General features: G+C 44.1%; 1 protein-coding gene across 1 annotated transcript; it reads right to left on the bottom strand.

Annotated features, from left to right (window-relative positions):
• Positions 1 to 9,358: 9,358 nt before the first annotated feature.
• On the bottom strand, positions 9,359 to 21,288 carry LOC124671165 (cysteine-tryptophan domain-containing zinc finger protein 7-like). The gene is made up of 13 exons (XM_047207578.1): positions 21,163 to 21,288; positions 18,216 to 18,288; positions 18,011 to 18,138; positions 17,555 to 17,917; positions 16,123 to 17,450; positions 15,249 to 15,646; positions 13,506 to 15,142; positions 13,276 to 13,430; positions 12,696 to 12,853; positions 12,278 to 12,441; positions 10,432 to 11,091; positions 10,244 to 10,351; positions 9,359 to 9,535 (listed from the first exon to the last, which is right to left on the bottom strand). The coding sequence occupies exons 1-11, from the start codon at positions 21,247 to 21,249 to the stop codon at positions 10,903 to 10,905; spliced, it is 4,680 nt and encodes a 1,559-aa protein (XP_047063534.1). The 5' UTR covers positions 21,250 to 21,288; the 3' UTR covers positions 9,359 to 9,535; positions 10,244 to 10,351; positions 10,432 to 10,902.
• Positions 21,289 to 23,843: the final 2,555 nt, after the last annotated feature.

Here is a 23,843-nt window from a genome sequence, read left to right as displayed (position 1 = left end):
CATCGTGTTTCTCGCTGCCGAAGATGTTGACGATGTTTCCGAAGATGTTGATGGTGCCATCGATATCAGCTCCTTGTCGCCTCTATTTCCCACAGGCGGCGCCAAGTGAAAAGGGATCGACTTATCAATGCCTACAAGTTGTAGACTTGGGTTTTCGTGGAAGTAGAGGGCAAGTAGATCTCGAAGGTTTCAGCCGAAAAAGGTGCTCGACTGCTAAAAGCTAGGGTTTGTTGACAATGAGATTGATCCTTTCTTTGTCCCTCGACTCACCCTTATATAGGAGGCGGAGCCGAGGATTTCGTATTACACAAGTTACAATTGCCGGGAGACTCTTTGAGTTCGACCCGTAAAAATACAAGTCTCTTTATTCCTAATCTATCTCTGCTTGCCCATAGTCGGCTCTTTCATGGGCTTCCGGGCTTCGTAATCTTCGGGTTATGGGCCTTCAGTAAACCCCGGGTACTATCTTCGGCAGGCCCATCCAGGATGCCTATGTCAGTAAGACAGCCCATGTAGTCTACAATTCCTGAAATCTCAAAGCTCATCACGTTGGCAGCTTGGGAACAGCCTTGGGGGACAAAGTTTAGTCCCACATTGCTAGTTGGGAGGGAGTTGGAGTGGTATATAAGTGTTGCTCTTCTAGTCCTTCCAAGTGAGTGAGAATAGAAGGAGCCCTCGCGCACTCCTGCTCCTCCGCCCGCCCCGCCTCGCCTCGTCACGCACGCACGTCGCGTTTCGTGACTCGAGTTCGAATTCGAGACACACTCAATGAAGCCTAAATTTTTGTTTGGTGCACCAACTGAGTTGGGTACGTGTCAACCTACATGTGCATGCTCGCCGCGTGTCCCTGGATTCCTACGTGTGGTAATGCGGTCGGGTCAGCTCTCCTCCCAGGCTATATGAGGAGACAGAACAGATCTGGAGTCTCTAGCTCCCAGAACTCTCTTATGCCTCTCTGAATTAAAATTTCATTTTTCTGCGCTACTCTCTAGTCTTTCCCATCCCGACGACTGCGTGCACAGCCGTTCTAGAGAGCAGGCCTCCGAAACCCCATCTGTCGAGATCCTGCACCGGGAGGCGGGCGATAAGGTTTTTGGGGAGCATCTCGGTGCGACTGCTCGCTGCTGTTCGCGTTCTTCTTCGCCGGTTCGACTGCTTCCTCGACGGATCCGACTACACCATGGGCGACATCACCGATTCCTATGGTGGTGTTGCTGGTGCGACCTTCTCGGTCGCGATGTACGTGTTTTTCTTCTCCTACCTTGCACTGCTACTTGTCCATGTTTAGATCTGATGCATGTGCTCAGTCTGATGTGTGTGGTTAAGTATGCTTGTGTGTCTATAATGTTGCTTTCGGTAATTAAACTCACACGAAAATTTTCTAATAATCTAACATTTTTTTCCGCCAACTAGTTTAACGAAATCGACTTTCTGTATCACAGGTATACACGATATGCGCCTCACCCATACATACCAACAATATCCATTTCTGATCTTTTCTACGTTTTGTATCTGACACTGAACATATTAATGGTACACATCCCAAGATAGACTAGACGGTTCACAAAAGGAGCTCATCTGAGCTCGGGTTAAAAAACACCCTGCCCATCAAGATGGGACTAACATGTTGCTTCAATATCCAAACTGGGCATGTTGCTACTATTGGGCATGCTTCTTTTTGGGCTAAGATCCTAGTGAATTTGCTACTGGCCCAATTGAAAGTTATATATTTCGGGAAGAGCATTCATGCATTTAGCAGAATAAGGAGCAGATGTGGTTTACGTTCCATTATTTTTTTAGAGAGACGGGTAATATTTTACGTGCAAAGGAGGTCTCACTATAAACCAATCCACGTAAAGATCCAGTGAAATAAATTACTACCAGCATAACAATGAGATGGGGTGGATCTTGATCCAAGATAGCACGAGAATTTCCCCGGTCGACGTGTCATAGTGACATGTGTCTCGTTACTTGCAGCAGGCTTGTTCATCTACTCACAAAACCTTGTTAGCGACAGTGCTCTTTTGGACCTGGCAATGGTGAAAGTTCGGCGTCTCCTTCAACGCGCATCTAAGCGGCGTTGGAGTTTAGCGGCGGTCGCTAGTTTCGGCGAGTGTAGGAAACTCTAGAGATAGTTTTGTATTTCTCTATCCTTCAGAACTTTTTCTGCAATGTTTCCACGATAACTATTTTCTCATGGTATGTGTGTTAGTTTTCATGTTGGTTTACTCATGTAACTTGAATTTTTATTAATGAAATACGTGGTTGCTCTTCAAAAAAAAACCTTGTTGTTTGTCCTTTGAGAATCAACTTCAAGAGTTTTGCTTAAGTTTCATAAGGCATACAAGAAACTTCAGTATGAAAATCCAAGAGATATCTTTACTTGTACAAGCAAAAGTGTGTTTCTTTCACATGAGCTCTTCGGCGACATGATGCGCTCCAGCGTGGCACCATATGGCGTGGTGCTTCTCTCGGTCCTCACGGCCTGCCACTATAAAGGGGCGGTCCATGCTGGCATCTTGCACTACAGAGCTTGCTTGGAGCCTGCCGAATACATGCCAATACGAGCATCGCCGAGAGGGTGGCCGACGTTCTGACAGAGATGGAGCCGAAAGAGTCTGGCGCCAATGTGATGATGTCCAATATATATGCAGAAAAGGGGGCTGGGGAAGCGTGGCGAAGGTGAGAAGACAGATGAAGGAGATGGGCATGACCGCGTGAGGAAGGAGATCAGGTTGAGATGGGTGAACTTTGGCGACGGCACAAGTGAATCCACGCATCTGCACAAGTTCTCATCGGAACACACACGACGCATCCGCTCACGGAAGAGGTTTACAGAGTGGCCAAGGGAGGGTGGGAGATGGAACTTTTGAAGAACCATTTGGGCATGGAAAAGAAATGATTATAGTGAGGAAAGGCAGCAATTCACATCACTTTACTCAAACTAGGTTCATGCTAGGAAGTACAGAACACCAGAGACTTATTTTGCCTTCTGCCACTAGCTTGAAACAACCAATGTCAAACCTGGAAATTTTGCAATATGAGTAATGGGGACTAAGACTTGACTGGAGTCCAAGCCTTTATTGTTATACATGTATATGTAGTGGGTGTTCATATGAACACCCACAATTTTGCACATAAATATTTAAGTATATAATCTATATCTCTTATAAAGCAAAATTCCACTAGAGGGTCATTTAAGTTATCTATCTCAACATGCAAGCTATCCATATCATCCATTTTATTAGCCATCCAATTGTCCATATCATCTCTCACTAACATTCATTAGTACTCTACATGCAAGCCACGTCATCTATTTTTTTAAGCCATCCAATTATCCACATCATCCACTTTTAGCCGCCAACTACATAACCATTTCAAGTCAGTTTTTTTAAGTTAGCCTCTTGACTATTTACGCCAATTGAATCATGCATGTTCCTACAAATAACATCCTATTCCAATCAACTTGTATATTTTTCTTTTTTTACAAAATAGAGTTATCGGAGAAATTCCCGCTGCAACGCACGGGGTATCCTTCTAGTATATATAGTGTTCATATACCACTTCTAGTATCTTTTAGCATGTTGTGTTTTCCAAGTTGAGACCAAACCTTGAATTAGCAACTAGCACATATGATGGCCACATAAGGCCGACTAGAAGCCCTCCCAACAAGCTGATAGCGACCAGCCTAGACCGAGCGATGCCAGCAGCATTGACCAGCCTAATGCTCGCAAAGGGGGAAAAAAGAGTAGCGATCTATGACTAGCACCCCCCATATCGAGCAGCAAATCAGCTAGGTGGTGCCCATGTGACTCCGGTGTCTGGCCAAGTAGAGGATGGAAATAAAGAGATCATGATGCCATTTCCTTCAAAGCCATCATGTCTCCCTTCCTCGCCTCAAAACTCTAACAAATCGTATGGTCATATTGTAATTTCTTTTATTTTGTTGCAGTTCTTAATCTTTTGAGATATTGTTGCTACAATGGCCAATTTATATTTTTACTGACGTGAAGGCATGGGTCATTTTCATTTTTTCTTCAACTTTATGTTTTGTCTTGGTTAGAGTTTGAACACCAAAAATTAAATTCCTAGATCCATCCCTATTTCCCGTGAAGCCGAGGAACAACTTGATTCGGATGTCCCAAGGAGCAAAGAACTTTCATGCCTATACAGATTCAGGTGCTTGGGAAAAACGGCATAGCCCCTTTGAACATAACTTGTTAACCATAATGTATGATTCACGGAAAGATCAATAAAACATAAGAATACAAAATAAACACAAGCACAATTCGGTATTTGTAAGTTAGCAAGTAGAACTATTGAACTGCAATATTTGGGAATTAGGGAGTAGAACTTTAACGTTTCTATCATTTAATTTAAAAAAAAATTGATGAAGAAAAGCGGTGGTGCATAAAAGCGGAAGCTAGGGTTATTGGGGGCAAAAGATGGCAAAAGAAGTGGCAGCGATAGTATGGGGCTTGATGGGATTTGCACATTAGGGTTTTTACTGGGGGTGGGTGGGAGAGTTACATACGCTGCGAGAAACTAAGCGAAACCACACGACTTAGATCATGTAGGTCAGGAGATTGGATGGCTGATAATCCAAATCACTTACAACATCCAAGTTGTATCGCAAATATCCAACATATAAGCTTAGACTAGCTAGGTCACAAAGAAACACTTATGTGGGTCCACAAGGAAAATATTACATGGAACTTCATAGATGACCTACAAATCACAACAACCCCCTTAGGGTGGTACGCCATAAACTAGGTTGTGTTTGTTGAACTAAGTGTCTTGATCATTATATGTAACATTTCCTACGACCCCAAAATACAAGGGACACTTTATTTTGCATGGTCTTTGATAAAAAACCGTTAACCATTAACATATACCATGCAGATTCTTTTACTATATATATACTTTTACTCAGTTTGTGCACACATTAAATGTGCAAATTTGGTAAAAATTATGTGTTGTGGCTAAGAAATAGTTCAGTCTGGAACGATTTATAAACACAGCGGCAAATGAGAAAGGAAACCTTGTAACTACCATACTAAATAGATGGATTGCTGGACCAACATGGTCAAAACTGATCACGAATAGTGTGAGACATGGCAATTAAGTGACTGAAGTTATAGAAATGGTAAAGTGTATAAAGAAAGAAAGAAAGAAAGAAAGAAAGAATTCGCAGTTTGTGTGTGGCATTGAATTGCTGGTGAAGAAGAGATGATTCGTGACCCATAGGAATGAAATGGAATGGAACCGCAAGAAACATTGTTGTCATAAGGTAGGACTAGCTTATGCCCAGAAGCACCACTCATATGGATCAATAGGGAAAATATGACATCATCGAACCAACCACATCTACCCCTAAAGAGTGCTAAGAGCAAAGGTATATCATCTATGGTTGTTAGATCTTTATTTGTATTATATGGTTATCTGCTTAGAGAGGGTATGTCAACACATTCAGTTTGGGCAGAAGTTCAAATGGAGCAGAAGTTCACGTAGGCATAGTACACACGATATTCTGGAAGGATTTGTCGAATAGAAGACCGATGTTGTCTGTCATCCTCATTTTATTACTAACTATTAGCTAATGCATATTGTCATGGGAGTATGACAATAAGTTCTACTCGGAGGCATGAGAGGATGGAAACAGTATAACAGCTCAGAGGAAGGGGCTTGGCCATAGAGCTGGATGGTGGGCCAGTTGACGATGGATCAACCTGGTTGAAAGAGGCGACAAATAGGCCCAATAAAGAACGAAGTAGGGAAGAATCGGTGGTTGGGAGAGGCGGAGCCCAAAAAGGGAACACACGTGGCAGCGGTGGTAGGCGAGTGGAAGGGATTGGCCCATTAGGGTTTCTACCTAAGAAACCGAAGGGAATCATACGGCTAAGATCGTCTCCGCGAGGAAATCCGATGGTTGGTAACCCAGTTGTCCATCTTCTAATTTTCCACTTCCACTATATATAGAGGTACCCAGTCCATTCTTAGGGTTAGGGTGTCAGCCGCCGCCACAGATCTTCTGAGCAAAGTGTACTATGATCAAGCGAACCCGTCGTAATCTCGCCGATCACTGTCTAGTTTATGGCCGCGACCAACCGTTGCGCAAATGCAACAAGGAAGAATATGAATCGTGAGTTGGATTGAATCACCCGCATGCCCTAGCTAATTCCTGTTGCTTTTGGTAAGATCTGTTTCCAAATCTTCTTGACATTTGACAGGAGGGATTGGTCTAGCTTGCCATCGGAGCTAGTCGACGACATCGCCGTCAGGGTTCTCCGCTACGACGTGACCGGCTACATCCGCCTCCGCGTCGCGTGCAAGGAGTGGAGGAAGTGCACCGCCAACCCGCGCAACCTCGACATCCGCCTCCGCCACTGGACCATGCTCTCCAACAACACCAAAGGTGTGCGGCGTCGCTTCCTCAACCTCTCAACGGGCGCATGCGTCCACGTCGACCTCCAGGAACTCTCCACCCACCAAGTCGAGGCCAGCACGGAGGGCCTACTGCTCCTGCGCAACAAGGCGAGCCACGACGTGCGCCTGCTCAACCCGCTCACCGGGACCCTCACCGACCTCCCGCCCATCACCACCGAACTTGGGGCTATGCACAGTGTATGGACCAGGAAGCGAATCCCTGTCCCGCGAATTATCCACGCTGGCATCTCCGACGAAACTTCCCCGGCGACGGTCGTGCTCATGATGAGAGGCGTGGTGAGTTTTGTCGCGTATGCCAAGCCCGGTGACACGCAGTGGGTGCTCCTGAGCGACTGTTTGCTCAATGGTCACATCCAGTACACGTCGGTGTCGACGCTGCAGGGGTGTGTCTACTTGGCAACGTTCGAGGGGAATGTACTGCAGGTGAGGGTAGGTCCCGAACCTCGGCTGGTGCCCGTGGTTATGGACCAGCCCTTCAAAGAGCACATTGACGGCAAAATGATCTCCTACCTCGTCCCGGCCGACGAACACCAGCGGCACCGAGGCATGTTGCTGGTGCGCCACTACAGATGCCTTGATCACTTCAGTTCGGCGGAGAAGATGGACGCTATCAGGGTGGAGACCGACTACATGCCCAATCGGTGGGACCTCATCCAGGTCCTCCATGTGGACCTAGCAGGAAAGAGGCTAGTCCCAGTGGAGGACATCGGCCGCCACCGCGCGTTGTTCGTCGGTGAGTTGGCGTGCTTATCCCTCTCCACCGAGAGGTTCCCGTCTGTGGCTGGGAACGCGGTGTACTTTGGGCCAGACGGCTACTCCGAAATTGGTGTGCGCTACCTCGGGGACAGGACAACCGATCCACCATTCCAGTTTGTCCAGGACAAATCTGCATTGATGCGTAGCCATGGACGAGTGCGGGTGTTAGGGCCTATTGCTCGCCCTTGTACTTTGCAAGAGTACCTCGTCTGCTGCGTCGGCATCAAGGGTGGCATCAAGGACGCATTAAGGGTGGCATCAAGGACTAAGTAATCTTCAGTTTGTTGGCATTATCTATGTATCGGCCTATCGGATGCTCTTGGTTGTTGTTGTTGGCTGCATTGTTCTTTCAGACTCTCCTACAATACTATAAACATAATTCAGATCCTTTTTATATAATCAAAGGGGCTTCCCCTTAGCTTCATTAACGAAACCACCGGGTTCTTTATTTACATACAAAGCAGAAAGAAAAGAAAGCACATTCAAGGTGGAAATTTTTCAGAGATATAACTCAGCTTGCAAATTGCAACTCTACCACGACTGGGACTCAATTTGCAATAGTTTCCATCTCTCAGCTACCGCACCGCCAGGATGACCTCCCATTATAATCCTTCTTTTGAGAATTTGGAAAAGTTCAGTGAATCACCAGCTTCAGCCTGTCAATGATTTTCGCATTCTTAGTTTCAGCAGTTCACACCAGTAATCCATGACCATGAGATGGCAAATTTGGAAAACCTTGTTCTCAAAATAAACCCTATTTCTAAATTTCCAAATGGTTAAAAAATAGATGCTAAACATTCTTAGCAGCCATTAGAACCCAAAGGAAACAAGGATACAGGTGAGGATTCAGTTTCCAATGAACATTCGGCCGCTCCCCGACATTAATGTCGCTAAAGGACTCTGGAAAAAATCGGTTAAATTCCTGGATCCGTCCCTATTTCCCGTGGCGTCACCATGTACGCTCCCCGACATCACCATGTAGGCGAAGCTGCAGCGCATGGACGATGCCCGGATGGTATTCGGTCTCATGCCTCACCGGGATATCATCGCTTGGAATGCTTGATCTCCGGCTACTCACAGTGTATCGACGCTCTTGAGGTCTTCGCGTGGATGGTCAGGTGCTTGAGACCCAGCAAGACCACGTTTCGATCGTCATCAGCGCGATCACCGCCGTCGAGACGGTCTCCATGACCTACGGCGAGGCATATCACTGCCAAAATCTTAAACGTGGGCCCAGCGCCAGCGAGTAAGTCTCCGACACTCTCATCGACATGTACGCCAAGCGTGGTAGCTTGGAGGAATCATGGAAGGTATTCGAGGGGGCAGCCCACCGGAGCTTCATTGTGTGGACGGCGATGATCTCAGCGAACGTGAAGCACGGGAGCTATGACGTCGTCATGAGCCTCTTCGACAACATGGTGCGCTCCGGGGTGGCACCAGAAATGTGGTGCTTCTCTCCGTCCTCACGGCCTGCCGCTACAGAGGTGCGGTCGATGCTGGCAAAGAGATATTCGACTCGATGGTTGCTGAGTACCGTGTCGAGCTCGGGCCAGAGCACTACGGGTGTGTCGTCGGTATGTTGGGCTGAGCGGGGAGGTTGGAGGAGGCAGAGGAGCTCATGCTACAGATGGCATCCGGACCTAGCATCTCAGCTTTACAGAGCTTGCTTGGTGCCTGCCAAATCCATGGCATACCAGCATCGCCGAGAGGGTCACCAACACCCTGACGAAGACAGAGCCAGCATAGTCTGGTGCCTACGTGCTGCTGTCCAACATCTCTGCTGAGAAGGGGGACTGGGGACGCGTGGCAAAGGTAAGAAGGCAGACGAGGGAGAGAGGCGTGACAAAGATCGGGTTCAGTTGGGTGGACTTTGGCGCCAGCACCGGCAAGGCATCCGCTCACGGAGGAGATATACAAAGTGGCAGAGGGTTAGGCTGGGAGATGAAGCTTTTGAAGAACTATTTCTCCATGGGAAAGACAAGTGTTTTCTAATGTCTCAGAACTCCGAGGAAATGCAGCAATTCGCATCACTTTGCTCAGGCTGGGTTCACGCTACAAAGTAAACTTATTTTGCATTCTGCAACACATTTTTAGGTCAAGGTTAGCTATACACTACCTTAAACAACCAAATGTGAAACGGGGCAATTTTGCAAGATGGGTAATGGGGACTAAAACTTGGACGGAGTCCGAGACTTTACTGTTATACATGTACATGTTCCGCTGACAGTCTCTGGTATTGATAATGAAAAAACGGGTTAGCCTATTCCACATGAAAAATGTTTGTACAATGTTCATACACAGGTAATGGTCCAAGTGGTTACTTCTTTGAAGCCTGAAAAGAAAAAAAGGCACCATCATCGTGTCAGTTGAAGCGGAACAAATGAAACAAGCAGTATGTTCTTCGTTTCAGCTTACTAGTACTGTACATGCCAGTGGCGAGGTGAGGTACAGTTTTTATACTTTCAAAGTCTACAATAAGACATACACATGACCATGGATCTTTTTAAGTAAACAAATCGCAGCAAACCAGTTCTAGCTTGTTTCAGATTTATGCCGTAGTAAACTAGTTACATATGACCAACGAAGCTTCAAAACAACAGTGTGTACTTGACAATTTAGAAACACTTTTTTTATGATTATTAGGATATCCTTGAATTACAAAAGAAAACAGATAAACAACAAACCCAATACAGTTAACTGCCACATTACATAAAACAAATAGGGGATTGGCTGAAAGCCAGTACCACCCTTGCAAGATTACAGGACTGACTGTGTATGCAGCATGCATATGTATAGTATGATTCTAAGGAGAAACCATTGTTCTAATATGATCTCACTCACAAGTGTGACTTCAAATTGTTCAATTAAAAATTGGATCCTGATGTCAATATATCATGACAAACACACTACTAGTCAATTTTCACCACCATAAAATACCAAGTGACATTCATTCAACAAGTCATATCCTTCACTTTCTTGAGGTGCAAGCACACATGGATGTCAACATAACAATTAATGGACTAAATACTAGTAAACATACCTGCTTGAACTTTCTCCAGAATACATGCCCTCTTAAAAATACCGAAAAAGAAACACCACCAGGTGTTTTCTTGGTTTGCACTCTTAATTGACACTGTTGACCTCTCCCCTGCGCAATAATGAAGATTATGTAAACATTATGGAGCACCAATAGGTTGTCGAAATTTTTTATATTTAACTGAAACATACCGTCAAAACTGTTAAGCAGGGAACACATCATCTTGTACAGTACACAGAAAAATTGACAGACTCTTCAACCATAAGCCAGCTCAGTGACAAACCGCATGATTTGCAGCATGTAGGCAAAGAGAGTACTTGAGAACGAGCCATTTTCCAGGTAATATTTTGCATTTTCCTATCAAGTGCAATCTGAGAGTTACATGCCTTCAGTGTCCAAAGGATCGCAACTGTGGAGCAATGAAGCTCATCTTCAGCTGCCTCAGTTGCTAGACAGTTCAGATCTTCCAAGTTGATGCTAGGCTGCCAGTGACTATGCATAATAACGGGATGCCACTAAGGAAACAAAAATAAGAAGAATCTCAAACCAACTTCCTGTACAAATTAACCAGCATGCCTAAATGAAAAGACCTAAGGATTCTGCACTATTGAACTTTTCCACTAAATACTACCATCATGTCATTTTCTTCGATTCTGATCATGTCAGCAGCTGATAGATTCCATTGAAAGCCGCACGAGTCTGAGTAGATCATTCACACTTCTGAAGTTAAAATCCAGAACAGTTCTCACTGAAGAAACACCATCTACTCCTTTTTCATGGTTGCCAGCAGCAGAAGCAATTGCCGTCTGTGATTTCCGAGTTGCCTCAAAGGCACAATTGACATCATTCGTCTAAGAAAAAGAATAATATAACATCAGATCCAGAACCATTAAAGAACCAATGAGCATGTCTTGAAAGTAACTAGTTCTAGTTTGGCACTTTTAGTTTTGACTCGTGGTATTTTGGCTATTCTCTCCTGAAAGTAGCATTGTCTTATTTCAACAGGTGTTTGGTTTGATGACTCGATTAGGCTCATCTTATCCTAATTCCATTTTAACATTCTAAACCGGTATGACTGTTTGAGTAATATATGAGTTGGTGCCACGTAATTACATAATGCCAATTAATGTCATGAACAAGTTGGACCACATGAATAATGGGATGATCCCATCCAATATGGGTGCAGCTTATCCTAAAATAAGGTCATTGCTCAAGACAACATTCTTTCCAGGACACAGTTGACAGTTCACCACAAAGCGAGCCAGTTGCTTATGATTGCCAAGATTTATCCAGTTTGCTGTTTTATGGAGTTATTCCAAAACTATACATTGCAGTGCTCAAAACTCTAGACTACTACTTTTAACAAATTTGCGTCATACAACTCCACTAGAGGTATATCGGTTACTGGAAGTTCAGATCGATTTCAATTCATATATCCAATCAATGCACCGCCCTACCAACCACAAGGCTCGCAACTATCACCATTGCTAGTTTGCTACTGCCATGCAGCAAGAGCAACTATCACACACACAATTTCACCATTTCAACATAAATTCAAAGCCCAAAATTTCTGACCAATTGTTGTACTTTCTGGGTTAACAAAAAAGACGAAAAATTGGTGCCATCTTTGTTTAAAGGCATTAATTTCAGCTTTCTGTGATACCAGCATAGCATTGTTGGCTGCTCTAAACGCAACCAGAAAAAAAAACTAACAATTCACAATTAGCAGGAGCACAACAAAACTACTAGTCAATTCCTTTCTAACAATAAACATGATTTCAGCATGCACTATAAGTTAGTCAATTAGTGGTATATGTTCCACCCTAATGAGTGTCCGATTCTTGAGAGGAAGCCATCAAGGCCTAGACGCACAATGAACGTAAAGAACAGCTGAATATGATTAGGCATACCAATACTATGAATGTTTTTATTTTCTTACTACATTCTCGACAGATTATGAAATTGTTATGAACCATTAAAAATCACTATAAAGGGGAACTTCATTGAGCTGCTTGTCAGGATTATTCAAGAACTTACATAAGCTAGTAACCTTGTCAAGTGTGGTTGATTGCGAACAGCCAGTAACAAATGATTCCCCGCAACTTGAGGTGAATTAGCATCCTTGTTTGAAGGGGCCTTCTTAGATAATCCATTGTTATTTAGGTTATCAATGTCTGAGGCAGAGGATGATGGTGATTCACCTACAAAAGTAACAATATCGAGTCAAACAAATAAAAACATCCAGAGAAGAGTCATGATATGATAGCAGGATAGCACTGAGAAAATATGATAGTCTGGTTTTATTCTTTTAACTGATGATACTTAGATAGTTTTTGGCAACGCATAATAGTCCAATTTTTGCATTAATCCGGTTTAATGTTTTTTTAAAATCTACACTGCGAGCTAAATTTCACAATAGACATAAACTTAAATTTTACTAATTAGATCAACTTACCTGGTGTAGTCTGTACAACTGCCTGCAACACCTGTCGATCCTTGCTTGCAATAGGGTATTTGTAGTATGCAGCCTTGAGATAAGCTACTTCGACACATTTATATGCTAAAGCAGCAGCAGCCATCTTCTTGCACCTTTCATATTCGTGAGCAACAAAGCTGGGCAATAAAATAAATATAATTAACTCTAGTGACAACTCTTGACCACTCTTCACGTAAAAACATGAGCACTGTTACACAAAACTGCAACTTCAGACTATAATTTGACAACACGGGCAATTATACGGTTATCAGAGCAAAATTTTCCTAGATCCAGCTGGCATAAAAATTAGTAATATCACATCAGCTTTGTAATATAAATATAACTGTACATGGACTGTATTGCGACTACCATCAGGCTAATTAACTGTGTTGTGAAAACTATCAGACTAAACATGCGATGATAGAGCCCATTCAAGTCAGGCCATGCAGAACAAGAACTTCCAGGCACTAGTTCCCAATTTATAACTAGGGAGTATATTCACAGAAATGAATAGGTTGGCAATTAGAACAGCATAACATATACTTCTGTATTAGCTTACTTGCAGAGTTTTGCAGTATCAGAAAACATGCTCTGAGCTGCATCGCCTTGTTTCCCACCATCAATACTAGGAGGTTCCAGAAGTGACGCTACATGCAGAAATTTTAAGGCTGCCTCAAAGTAAAGCCTTGTGCTTTCAAGATCTTTTCCTTCTTTCTGCAGAGAAAGTTGGTAAGGTCCTTACACAACAAAAGTTAGCATATTCATAAGAGAAAAACAATGGTGAACAACCTTCAAACGGTTAGCCTTGTGCTTTAAATCCCGAGCTTCTTTGAGAGCATATGCAGTTGAATTACCATCTTTCATAGCTGGACTGGAAGTGTCTGCGGGATTTGAAGCACCCTGTTTTGAAACACCGTGTTGCCCTCCATTTTCATCACTGCATCTCCTTGACTGTGGTGTCAATTTTGACGCACTGGGTTTTACTGGAGTGGAGTGGGTTTCTTTCAAAGGTGAAGGAACCATTTGGGCTTTGGGCTTCTCTGTATCTTGCTTGTTACTCTTGGGATATAATTTATCTTTTCCGGATGACAACTGTGGTTGAAAATTTCCATCCGGGGGGCAATGAGTTGATCCATTTCTGTCTTGCATGGAAGCTGCACTTTTCGTATGAGCATTCGCAACTGTATCTCCTTTAGCGTCCAAGACTGCAGCTCTAGGTTGCACCACAGAGCCATCAGTGCGCGAGCTATTTTTATCACCAGAATGCAAGTGGTTATAACCCCTAGATGCACTGGAGCCATTCACAGTGGAATCCTTTCTCCCAGATGCATGATGTGGATCATCATCCAAACCCTTTCTCAAAGAAAGTCTTTCGGGCGCGTGACCTCGAGTTAACTGAACCAGATCATCATCTTTGTCAGAACTTCCTTGCAAAGAACTATGCAAGACAGGTTCACTTGCAAGCAGACTATCCTTAGATTTCTTAGCCTGCCGAACATTGTCCACTATACCAGCTTCACTATTTAGATGCTTTACTGAACTCGGCATGGTGCTTGAATTAGTATTCATAGGTCCATCTTTCTCCAATATTCTGTTATGGGGGGGCTTATCAATGTTAGAGTTTCTCACTGGTGATGAGGAAACTGACTCAATTGGCGAAATCTTCGCAACATGGGAATTATGTTTCTTCTTCTGTGAATCTGAAGCTTTTGAAGAGCTTGAAGTCACAGCTGCAGTCTGAATGTGGGCCATGTCACCAGAAGCGGGTCCAACCAAGCTCAAACCTCTTTTGCCCGCAAAATCTGTGCTATCCTCGACGAGTTCATTGTTTACATGCCCTTCATTACAAGATAAAATCTGACCTTTTACTGATCTGGAATCCGTGGTTGAGTACAGTTCTTCAGACTTCTTCAACTTTGGCTTTGTTTCCTTTAAATTCTGATCCTTATAGGTTTCCTTGGCAGCAGAGCTGTGGTTCACTGTGGTTCCATTGCTCACATGAGCTGTTGAAGAATTGTGCTGACTCTCCTCCCATTCCTTTACTATCCTCTTCTTGGTAGAAAAGTCTGATCTTTGTGCATCTGAGGTGTGAAAGGTTTCCTTGTTCCTGTCTTCAGAAAGAACTACATCATCGTCCTTGTCTCTCTTGGATTTATCCAAACGATCATACCTAGGAGCGCTTTGTTGCTTTAATGAAGAAACATCACCTTTTTCACCCAAATTGTTTAAGATTGTTGCCTTCAAAAGCAAAGCCTTGGCCTCATCAGGAATGTCTCCACTCGCTAAATCACATTTAGCATTCCTATCTCTGCTAGAACGATGCCGGTCCTCCTTTTTTATTTTCTTAGAAGCTTTATATTCACAATGATCTATCTCTCTCTTACTTTTTCCTTTTGAATGCTTCTTGGGTCTTTCCATGAGATCTCCTGTGTTGTCGCCAAATAAAAATAAATACAAATCATAGTAAAAGAAGAAAGGAAGACTGTGTATCAAATATAACTGAAATAATATAAGGGAGAACAATAACAGAACCTCCATCAGAATGGCTGCCACGGCTCTTACTCTTGGACTTCTTCTTTTCAGTAAAAGGGTCAACTGATTTGCTCACAGAATTTCTCTCAGTATGATACTGGTTACTATCAGCACTAGATTTAATTCTAGTAGGAGCATGTTGGCTGCCCACTGGATAAGCTGAAGCTTGTGTTGAGTGGCCACCATCAATGACACTTATTCTATCACCTGGAGCACTTTTCCTTTTCCTACTCTGTTCAGCATGTCCATTTACATTGAAGGCTGTTGTTAGTCCTGAAGAAGCAACATGAGAATGACCAACTGGAGGAATGCCGTTGGCAGGGGCTGGTAAGACGTATAGTGCATTGAGAGCATTTGTAGTCTCATCCTCACCAACATCGCACCTATTCATTCCAGGTCTGCAAAATTTCCAAATTCTAGCTCTTCAGAAAAGGAAAAAGACTGTTCATGAACTTACAAACATGGAAAAACATTACAGTGCTAAAAGGATACAAATTCAATGGCAAAATAGTATAAACTACTCCCTCCGTTCTTTTTTAATTGACTCGAATTTAGTACAAAGTTATACTAAATCCGAGTCAATTAAAAGAGACCGGAGGGAGTAGTAAACTACAACCTAACAGTGTAAGTGCAAGTGTAATATAATAAGGCAGAAACCCACAAAAAAGATATCAAAACTGAACCATTGATTGTCGGTGTTCAGCTTGAACAGGAGAAAATGTCTGTGTGTAGTACAAGTGTAGTAGTTTAAAAGAAGCCACGATAATAAGGCATGCTGGTCACGCACTACCTAGTGATAGACTTGCTGAGAGAAGAACAGAAGCAATAAAAAAGAGTAGGAAGTATAAACAGTTGTATTTGAACTTGAACTTACAGCCACAGTTGCATGCTACATTTCCACTCCTTTGGAAGGGTACTCATATCTGTTTCATATGGTAAGAGACGCCATTTCTGGCATATGTCACATTGAACCCAATGTTCATCTATCAGGTGTGGTACTTGGGGTGCAGGGGCTGCATTTGCAGTTGAGACAGAAGCTGGAAGTACATGCATCTTCTGCTCCTCAGAAGCTGTATGTCTATCATGCTTTGCACCAGATGAAATCTCCCTCTTTGAAGCCCCAGGCATATCAAAATCCCTTTTGCTCCAAGACTTTTCCTTTGGCTGCAACTCTCCCAATCCACCTCCATTCTCCAATATAACTTGCTCCTTGCATCCATAAGATCCGTCAGGCAAACTGTCCTTGACATCTCTATGTGATTTTGCTTTGGGTTTCTTCCCGGAGTGACTAGATTTGGACTGAGAATCATGTTTTCTCTCTTTGACTGCCGCAGAAGAACGAGCCCCGTTGTCAACATCCAGGAAATCAGAAGATGTTGCAGCATTCTTTTTTTGCTCCCTATGGATTCTTTTGGCCTCACTCTTGGTGTTATTTTTCGAATTTGCATCATAAAGTGAAGTTTCTTTGCTAGGCACTTTTTCCATGCTCCTGCAAACAGCAGGAGTTCTTTCATCTATAACCGTGTTATCTTCAAAGCTAACTCCAGCACCATTGCTTTTACTCTCAGGTTTTATTCTTCTTTCATGCTTCCTATCCAACAGAAGATCAGTGTCATTAGTTGTATTCATCTCTTCCAAAGTCGCTGTCTTTTCTGTCATGGGTTTCAGTTCCCTTTTTGCTGCTGAAAATTCAATTTCTGAGCTGCCAAGACCACCACTTTCTGAACATTTAGTTGTCTCCACTTTGACAGTTTCAGTTTTAATTGTCTTTATGTTGCTGTTTATAGCCCCTTCTTTCAACCGGGCATCCTTATTTCCTTCCAAATATTTTCCTGCTGTCTCCTCTTCAAAGTGACTCTCGCCCTTTGTCTCCATGCCTCTGGAACTAGACAAAATGGGTATGTTGAGAGCTTCTGATACGATCTTTTGACCAACAAGTGTTTCTATATCGATCTCCTTTTTCATAACTGCAGTTGGATCATTTATGTTACTTGACCTCTTCACCTCTATGGGTTTCTTTTTCTTACCATCAGGCTTCATTTTCTTAACTACATGCCCTTCAGATGCTTCCTGTGCATTTTCTATCTCCGCGCTTGTTTCCCGTGTCTTTGATGAAGGCACAACCTTTTTCGTCAATTGCAAAATACTGCCCTTCAGAGGGGATAGTAAGAACCCTCCCGGAACTGAGAAGCATGTCATGATCTGTGTGGTCGTGATTAAAAATGGAAGTGGTTATTCGCCCATTGAACAGTTCATACTGAAATATAAGTACAAAGAGCTAATACAGTTATCATGCAGTACTTTACCTGAAGAATGGTCCGAGGGGATTCAAGTTGTACATTGTCAAATTCCGGGGAGAGGCCCCTGTAGCCATCGGGACTATCCTCCACAGATGAAGGTGAAGAAATATCAAGGCCCAGACCACTGTAAATAGCTGCATTATTTCTCGCCAAGACATTGTCTGAACCAACTTTTATCCGAACTTTAAATCTGTTCTGATCACTAGACTTAGATGAACCATATGAAGGATCATGATTGCTAGTGCTCCTTTTAGCTGTTGCACTTTCACATCTTTCCTTTTTAACTGAATCACCCGAAAAAGGTAATGCGGAACCACTGTTCTGGGAAACAGACGGAACCGCCACAGCCGTCGGGTTCTGAGGCACAGCCTACATTATAAATCACCATCAATGCAATATGAATGTATGTTCATGACAATACTATTCCAGAACAGTACAGCCAGAGCTAGCTAAGGTAAGCACCTCAATAGACTGGTGATAAGGAGATCTTGAGCCAAGGTTTGCTGCCTTAGGTGGAGTTCTAGTTTGGGGCAGGAGGGGGGAACGCTGGTACGTAGGTAAAAATGAACCATATCCACCAAACTTGGATCCTGTCAAAGATAAGTGCAGTGTTAGATGAATGAAGCCAAATCAAGCTGACTGCAGCAACAGCTCAACATCTCCTCACCTAGATTCTCTGCAGACACGCCTCCTTCAAAGTCCTTCTGGAAATGGCCTAGTACATCTTGGAGTTTTTCATCCTAAATAGAACACACCAGAAACACACAAAATAAGAATAGTGACCACAGCAAATATGATTGTGGGAGCAGTATATAACCTTCAAAGTAAAGTTGCTAGTGTATTTTTCACTGTATTAAATTGCTGGCCACTACTCACACTCATGTTGCTTGTTTTTGGTACAAATGAGAGTAAAGCTATAGTGATCTCTTGCATAATTCCCAAACAAGCATTTTTTGAAGTAAATCAAAAGGCAGTGCCTTCAACTGTTTTCCATTTCCAACCAAATCTTCACTATTCATGTTTTTCTTTCTTCTGTACAAAAAGATTTCAGGTATACAGCGCATACTGGAAGTTTGAAATTCAACATTTGAGCATATGAAGTGTGAAGCAACTGTTGACCTTAAGCTCAGAATAAAAACACATCTTCGCAATTTATGTTCACGTATTGATCCATTTCGCAATGGATGTAAGGTCTGGTCTCAAATAGAGAATGGCTAAATACAAATTAGTACTTGCACACCAAAGGTAACACCCCGTCCAACCAAGAGGCTCGCCTTTTCTTTTATAAGAACAGCATCATAAAATCGTTTACTTGACAAATTTATAATCAGCAGCAAAGCGACAAATTGCGCAAACTTTAAATGATCCACCAAATGTGACTGCTTCCTACGAGGACTGTAAAACTCCATCTATTCAATGAAATGAAATGCAAAAGTCTTCGCATTTTTACGGAAAAAAAATGTGACTGTTTCCAGCATCACATGAACTAGCATCAAGAAACTGCTGCCCATGAAAATTTATCATCGTCAACAAAGAGACAAACTGTGTAACTTCAAATGATCCACCAAATGCGACTGCTTCCAGTACCACGTGAACTAGCATCAAAAAACCATTACCTGGGAAAATTTATCATCATTAACAAAGCGACAAATGGCGCAAACATCAAATGATCCTCCAAATGTGACTGCTTCTAGTACCATGTGAACTAGCATCGTAAAACACGTTTTAGTGATTTATGTTCAGAGTTTGATCCATTTTGCAATGAATGTACGGAGTGGTCTCGAACAGAGAGTATCTAAATCAAAATTAGTACTTGTACACCAAAGATAACACCCCATCGAAGCAAGAGGCTCGCCTTTCCTCCATAACAACAGCATCATAAAATGATTTACTTGACAAATTTATCATCATCATCAAAGCAACAAACTTGCGATTGCTTCTACTATCACGTGCACTAGCATCGAAAAACCGTTACCTAGGAAAATTTATCATCATCAACAACAAAGAGAAAAACTGCGCAAACTTTAAATGATCCTCCAAATGTGACTGCTTCTAGTACCCTGTGAACTAGCATCATACAACCGTTACCTAGACTTGTCATCATCAACAACAAAGCCACAAACTGCGCAAACTTTAAATGATCCTCCAAATGTGACTGCTTCTAGTACCCTGTGAACTAGCATCATACAACCATTACCTAGACTTGTCATCATCAACAACAAAGCCACAAACTGCGCAAACTTTAAATGATCCTCCAAATGTGACTGCTTCTAGTACCCTGTGAACTAGCATCATACAACCATTACCTAGACTTGTAATCATCAACAAAGCCACAAACTGCGCAAACTTTAAATGATCCTCCAAATGTGACTGCTTCTAGTACCCTGTGAACTAGCATCATACAACCGTTACCTAGACTTGTCATCATCAACAAAGCCACAAACTGCGCAAACTTTAAATGATCCACCAAATGTGAATGCTTGTAGTACCAGCTGAACTAGCATCGAATTACTGTTACCTAGGAAAATTTATCACCGTCAACAAAGCGGCAAACTGCGCAAACTTTAAATGATTCACCAAATGCGACTGCTTCCAGGGGCACATGATTACGTGAAGTAGCATCGTAAAACCGTTACCTAGACAACTTTATCATCGTCAACAAAGCGACAAACTTTAAGTGATCCACCAAATGAGACTGGTTCTAGTACCATGTGAACTAGCATCGTAAAACCGTTACCTAGGAAAACTTATCATCGTCAACAAAGCGACAAACTGCACAAACTTTAAATGATCCACCAAATGCGACTGCTTCCAGTACCAGTTGAACTAGTGGCATCGTAAAACCGCTACCTAGACAAATTGATCATCATCAACAAAGCGAGAAACTGCGCAAAGTTTAAATGATCCACCAAATGCAACTGCTGCCAGTACCACTTGACCTAGCATCGTAAAACCATTACCCAGACAAATTTACCATCATCAACAAACTGAGCAAACTTTAAATGGTCCACCAAATGCGACTGCTTCTAGTAGTAGTACCATGCGAACTAGGAGTAGCATCGAGAAACCTTGCCTAGACAAATTGATCATCACCAACAACGCGACAGACTGCGCAGAGTTTAAATGGATCCTCCAAATGCAACTGCTTCCAATACCACTTGGAACTAGCATCGTTAAACCGTTGCCTAGAGAAACCTATCATCATCATCATCATCATCATCATCAAGAGAGCGAGAAACTGTGTAATGAACTTTAATTTGATCCACCAATGAGGCTAGCTGCTTCCCGTGCCAGGCGAACTAAAGCCAGGAATTTCGGATGGATTAAATGAACCACGAATGCTGCTGCTTGCAGCGCCATGTGAACTACTAAAGCCACGATTTTTGGATGAGTTAAATGGTGTACCAACGGGATCGCCGCCGGCCCTAGAGTGGGAATCACTCGTGCAGAGCGGGAGAATCGAGCAGACAAGAAAAAGACGTTCTTTGCCGGCGTGGATTTGGCCGATCAAGTCAAGCCGCTGGCTGCGCTCAATTGGTAGGCTAAATCTAAGGGAGCGTGGGAACTGCAGGGGAAGGGAGCTGCTTGGCGGGCGAGGGGAGGGGAGGACTCACAATGTAAGAGAGCGCGACGTCGGGGTCGACGAAGGCCGTGTCGTCGCCGTACGCCTCCCCCTCCTCCAGCTCGCCGTCTTCGTCCATGCCGCCGCCGCCGCGGAGGGCGGCGCCCGCATCCTCCTGCCGCCTCCTCACAGACAGCATCCACCCACCTAGTCAACCGCCCCGCCCGGGCCCACCGCCTCCCCGCCCGCCCCGAGCTCTGGAGACCGCGAATCGCGGCTTGAATCGCGGCTCGAATCCCGGCCCGGAGCTCCCCGATCGGCCGGAATATCTCGCCCCGGCCCTCCGCCTCCGCCGCCGCAGCCGGCGTGCCCCGAATCGGCAAAATTCCGTCGCCTCGGATTGGGGATCGCGAGATTCGGACCCTCTCTCTCTCTCTCTCTCTACCTGTCTCTCTCTGACTCCCCCCGCCTCGTCGCCCCCTCGGCCAGGCCAGGCGTCTGGAGGCTTCGTCGCACGCGACGGAATTCTTTATTGTTTCCGCAAAGACAAAGCTTTTTTGCGGCTGGCTGGCTGCTCGGGTAGACGACCTGGTGCTGGTGGTGATGGTGGGTGGTGGGCGGCGCTCCCTTCCCTCCCCTGTTTTGTTTGTTCGCTGCTGATGGTGGTTTTCTTTCCTTTTCTTCGGCCGCGGCTTTTCCTCTCGCAGGCACAGCCTTTCCGCGCCCGAACCGTTGGAATGTTCCGCACTCTCTTCGCTTCGTTTCGTTTCGGAGGCGGTTGCGCCTGTCACGAACTGAACGGATTCCGTTGCATGGCATGGCACGCCGTTTCTTTCTACTGTACTTGCGTGAGATCGTGCACAAATGATCTGGCTCGATGCATCAGGCCTGCTCACTCTTAACTTGTGGCACTTGGATATGATGAGTCATTCATTGAGTGGTGATGCACGCTTTGTTCATGAGTACAAGAAATGTTTGTGATAATGTCCAAAATATCTGTAATAATGTCCAAGCTCGGACATGTCGTGGATGTAAAAGCAAGGTTCGAGACGGCAGGGCTAGCTGGCGGGTGCCAATGCGGTGATGGTCGAATCCAAACAATCTACAACCGGTGGCTCTCTCTTCTTCCTCCTCCTCCTCTCTGCCCTACCATGATCTCCTCCTTCGCCGGTTCGTCTGCCTAGACCATCCCCCTAAACCTGGTCGGCGCCGGTGACCCCCACCTAAAAACCTAAGTCCTCTCTACCCTCCTCCGTCAGTCCGATCGCCGCTCAAACCATACCTATAGACCCAGTAAGCCCTGATGACCCCACATGAAAACCTAAGTTCGCTGCAACGGCGACCCCGCACTCCCATCAGTGAGTTTCTTCTGAGCATTGTTGTTTTCATCAGGGAGGCGGGAGTAGTTTGCATAGGGAAGGGAAGAAGAGAGGAAGGAGAGGATAAGTGTTCATGCGGATGATCATGGGCACAATCACCCAGCAAAGAGCCGATTCAGGTTCAAGATATAATGGATATCAGGTTCATATTTTTGTTTGGGCTAAATAATAAATAAATAGCCAAAATATGGGAATGACGGGTATTATAGCTATATATATGTTCTATACCCTATTGGTCTATACTCAATATTGGCGGCCAAGTGAAACTGCAAAATCGGTCTACATTACCGATACAAATAATAAGCAAAACCATGAGATTTAGAGGTGCCCAGCGTTATTTAAAATTTTGGTTGGACTAGGCAATATGCAGTACAGGACGTCTCAAGCTATCTTGCACTACGGATGCTTAAATTGACTAGAATTGACTAGTACTTCCAGCTTGCTAAGCTAGTGAAGCACTGTCGACTTGGGCGATGGGAACAATGTAGTTTTGGCATGTTCCAAGGGAGCTTTTATATCCTTCTATTTCAACCCAACTCCTACGAAGAAGAGGAACAAAGGCAGAAAGAAACACGCATCCACTTGACACATCTGGTTGCCACGATTGCTGTCCTTGTATCGACGTTTTTTTGTTGTGCGTCTCTTATCACAAAGTTGTCTATAGCGTTCGGTTGTTCACATCCACAAACCGTCGTTCAGTCAGCGCACGGCTGCTGCTACTCATGGCTCCCAGGCTGGGTGGATAAACATAAAGTAGAATTAAAAACGTGTCTACACTTGCCCACGTGTGCTTTGATTTTTCTATATCCGTGTCAGTTTTATCCGGTGAGTGTGGGCAAAAAGTTAAAATTACGTTGTAAAAAATAACAAGATTACAAAATTAGAACTGAAAAATAAGAAGATTACGTTGTAAAAATTACCCCAGGCGTGCCACGTTAGCTGGTTATATAATTTGTCCAAATAGATATCGGTTATGCAACTACGAACCATTTCGCTCTCTTCCTCCCGCGTGAGGCGGCGGCGGCCACATCCTCCCGATCCCGTTCGGCCAGGGCGTTGGTCCTGGTCCCCTCTCCCTCTGCTTGTTGCTTCGGCGGTGGGAGGGGATCTCGTTCCTCCGTTCTGGCCTAGTAGTTAGGATTAGGTTTTGTTTCCTATGGTGCGCCGTTGGGGTGGTGGGAGCAGAGTCTGGGCTAATAAACCTGTCTCAACTCTACTCCCACACCGGCGACGACCTTCTGGGCGACGTCTCGGAGTTGATGGCAACGTGTGATGATCGGTCCTTCAGATGGACATCTTGATCTTCTCGCCGTTCTTCAGATCTGGCGAGATCTGTTTCTTGTTGTGTCGTTGG

This window comes from Lolium rigidum, chromosome 7, assembly GCF_022539505.1.
Source record: "Lolium rigidum isolate FL_2022 chromosome 7, APGP_CSIRO_Lrig_0.1, whole genome shotgun sequence".
NCBI lineage: Eukaryota > Viridiplantae > Streptophyta > Magnoliopsida > Poales > Poaceae > Lolium > Lolium rigidum.
This window is presented reverse-complemented; position numbering and strand designations above follow the sequence as displayed.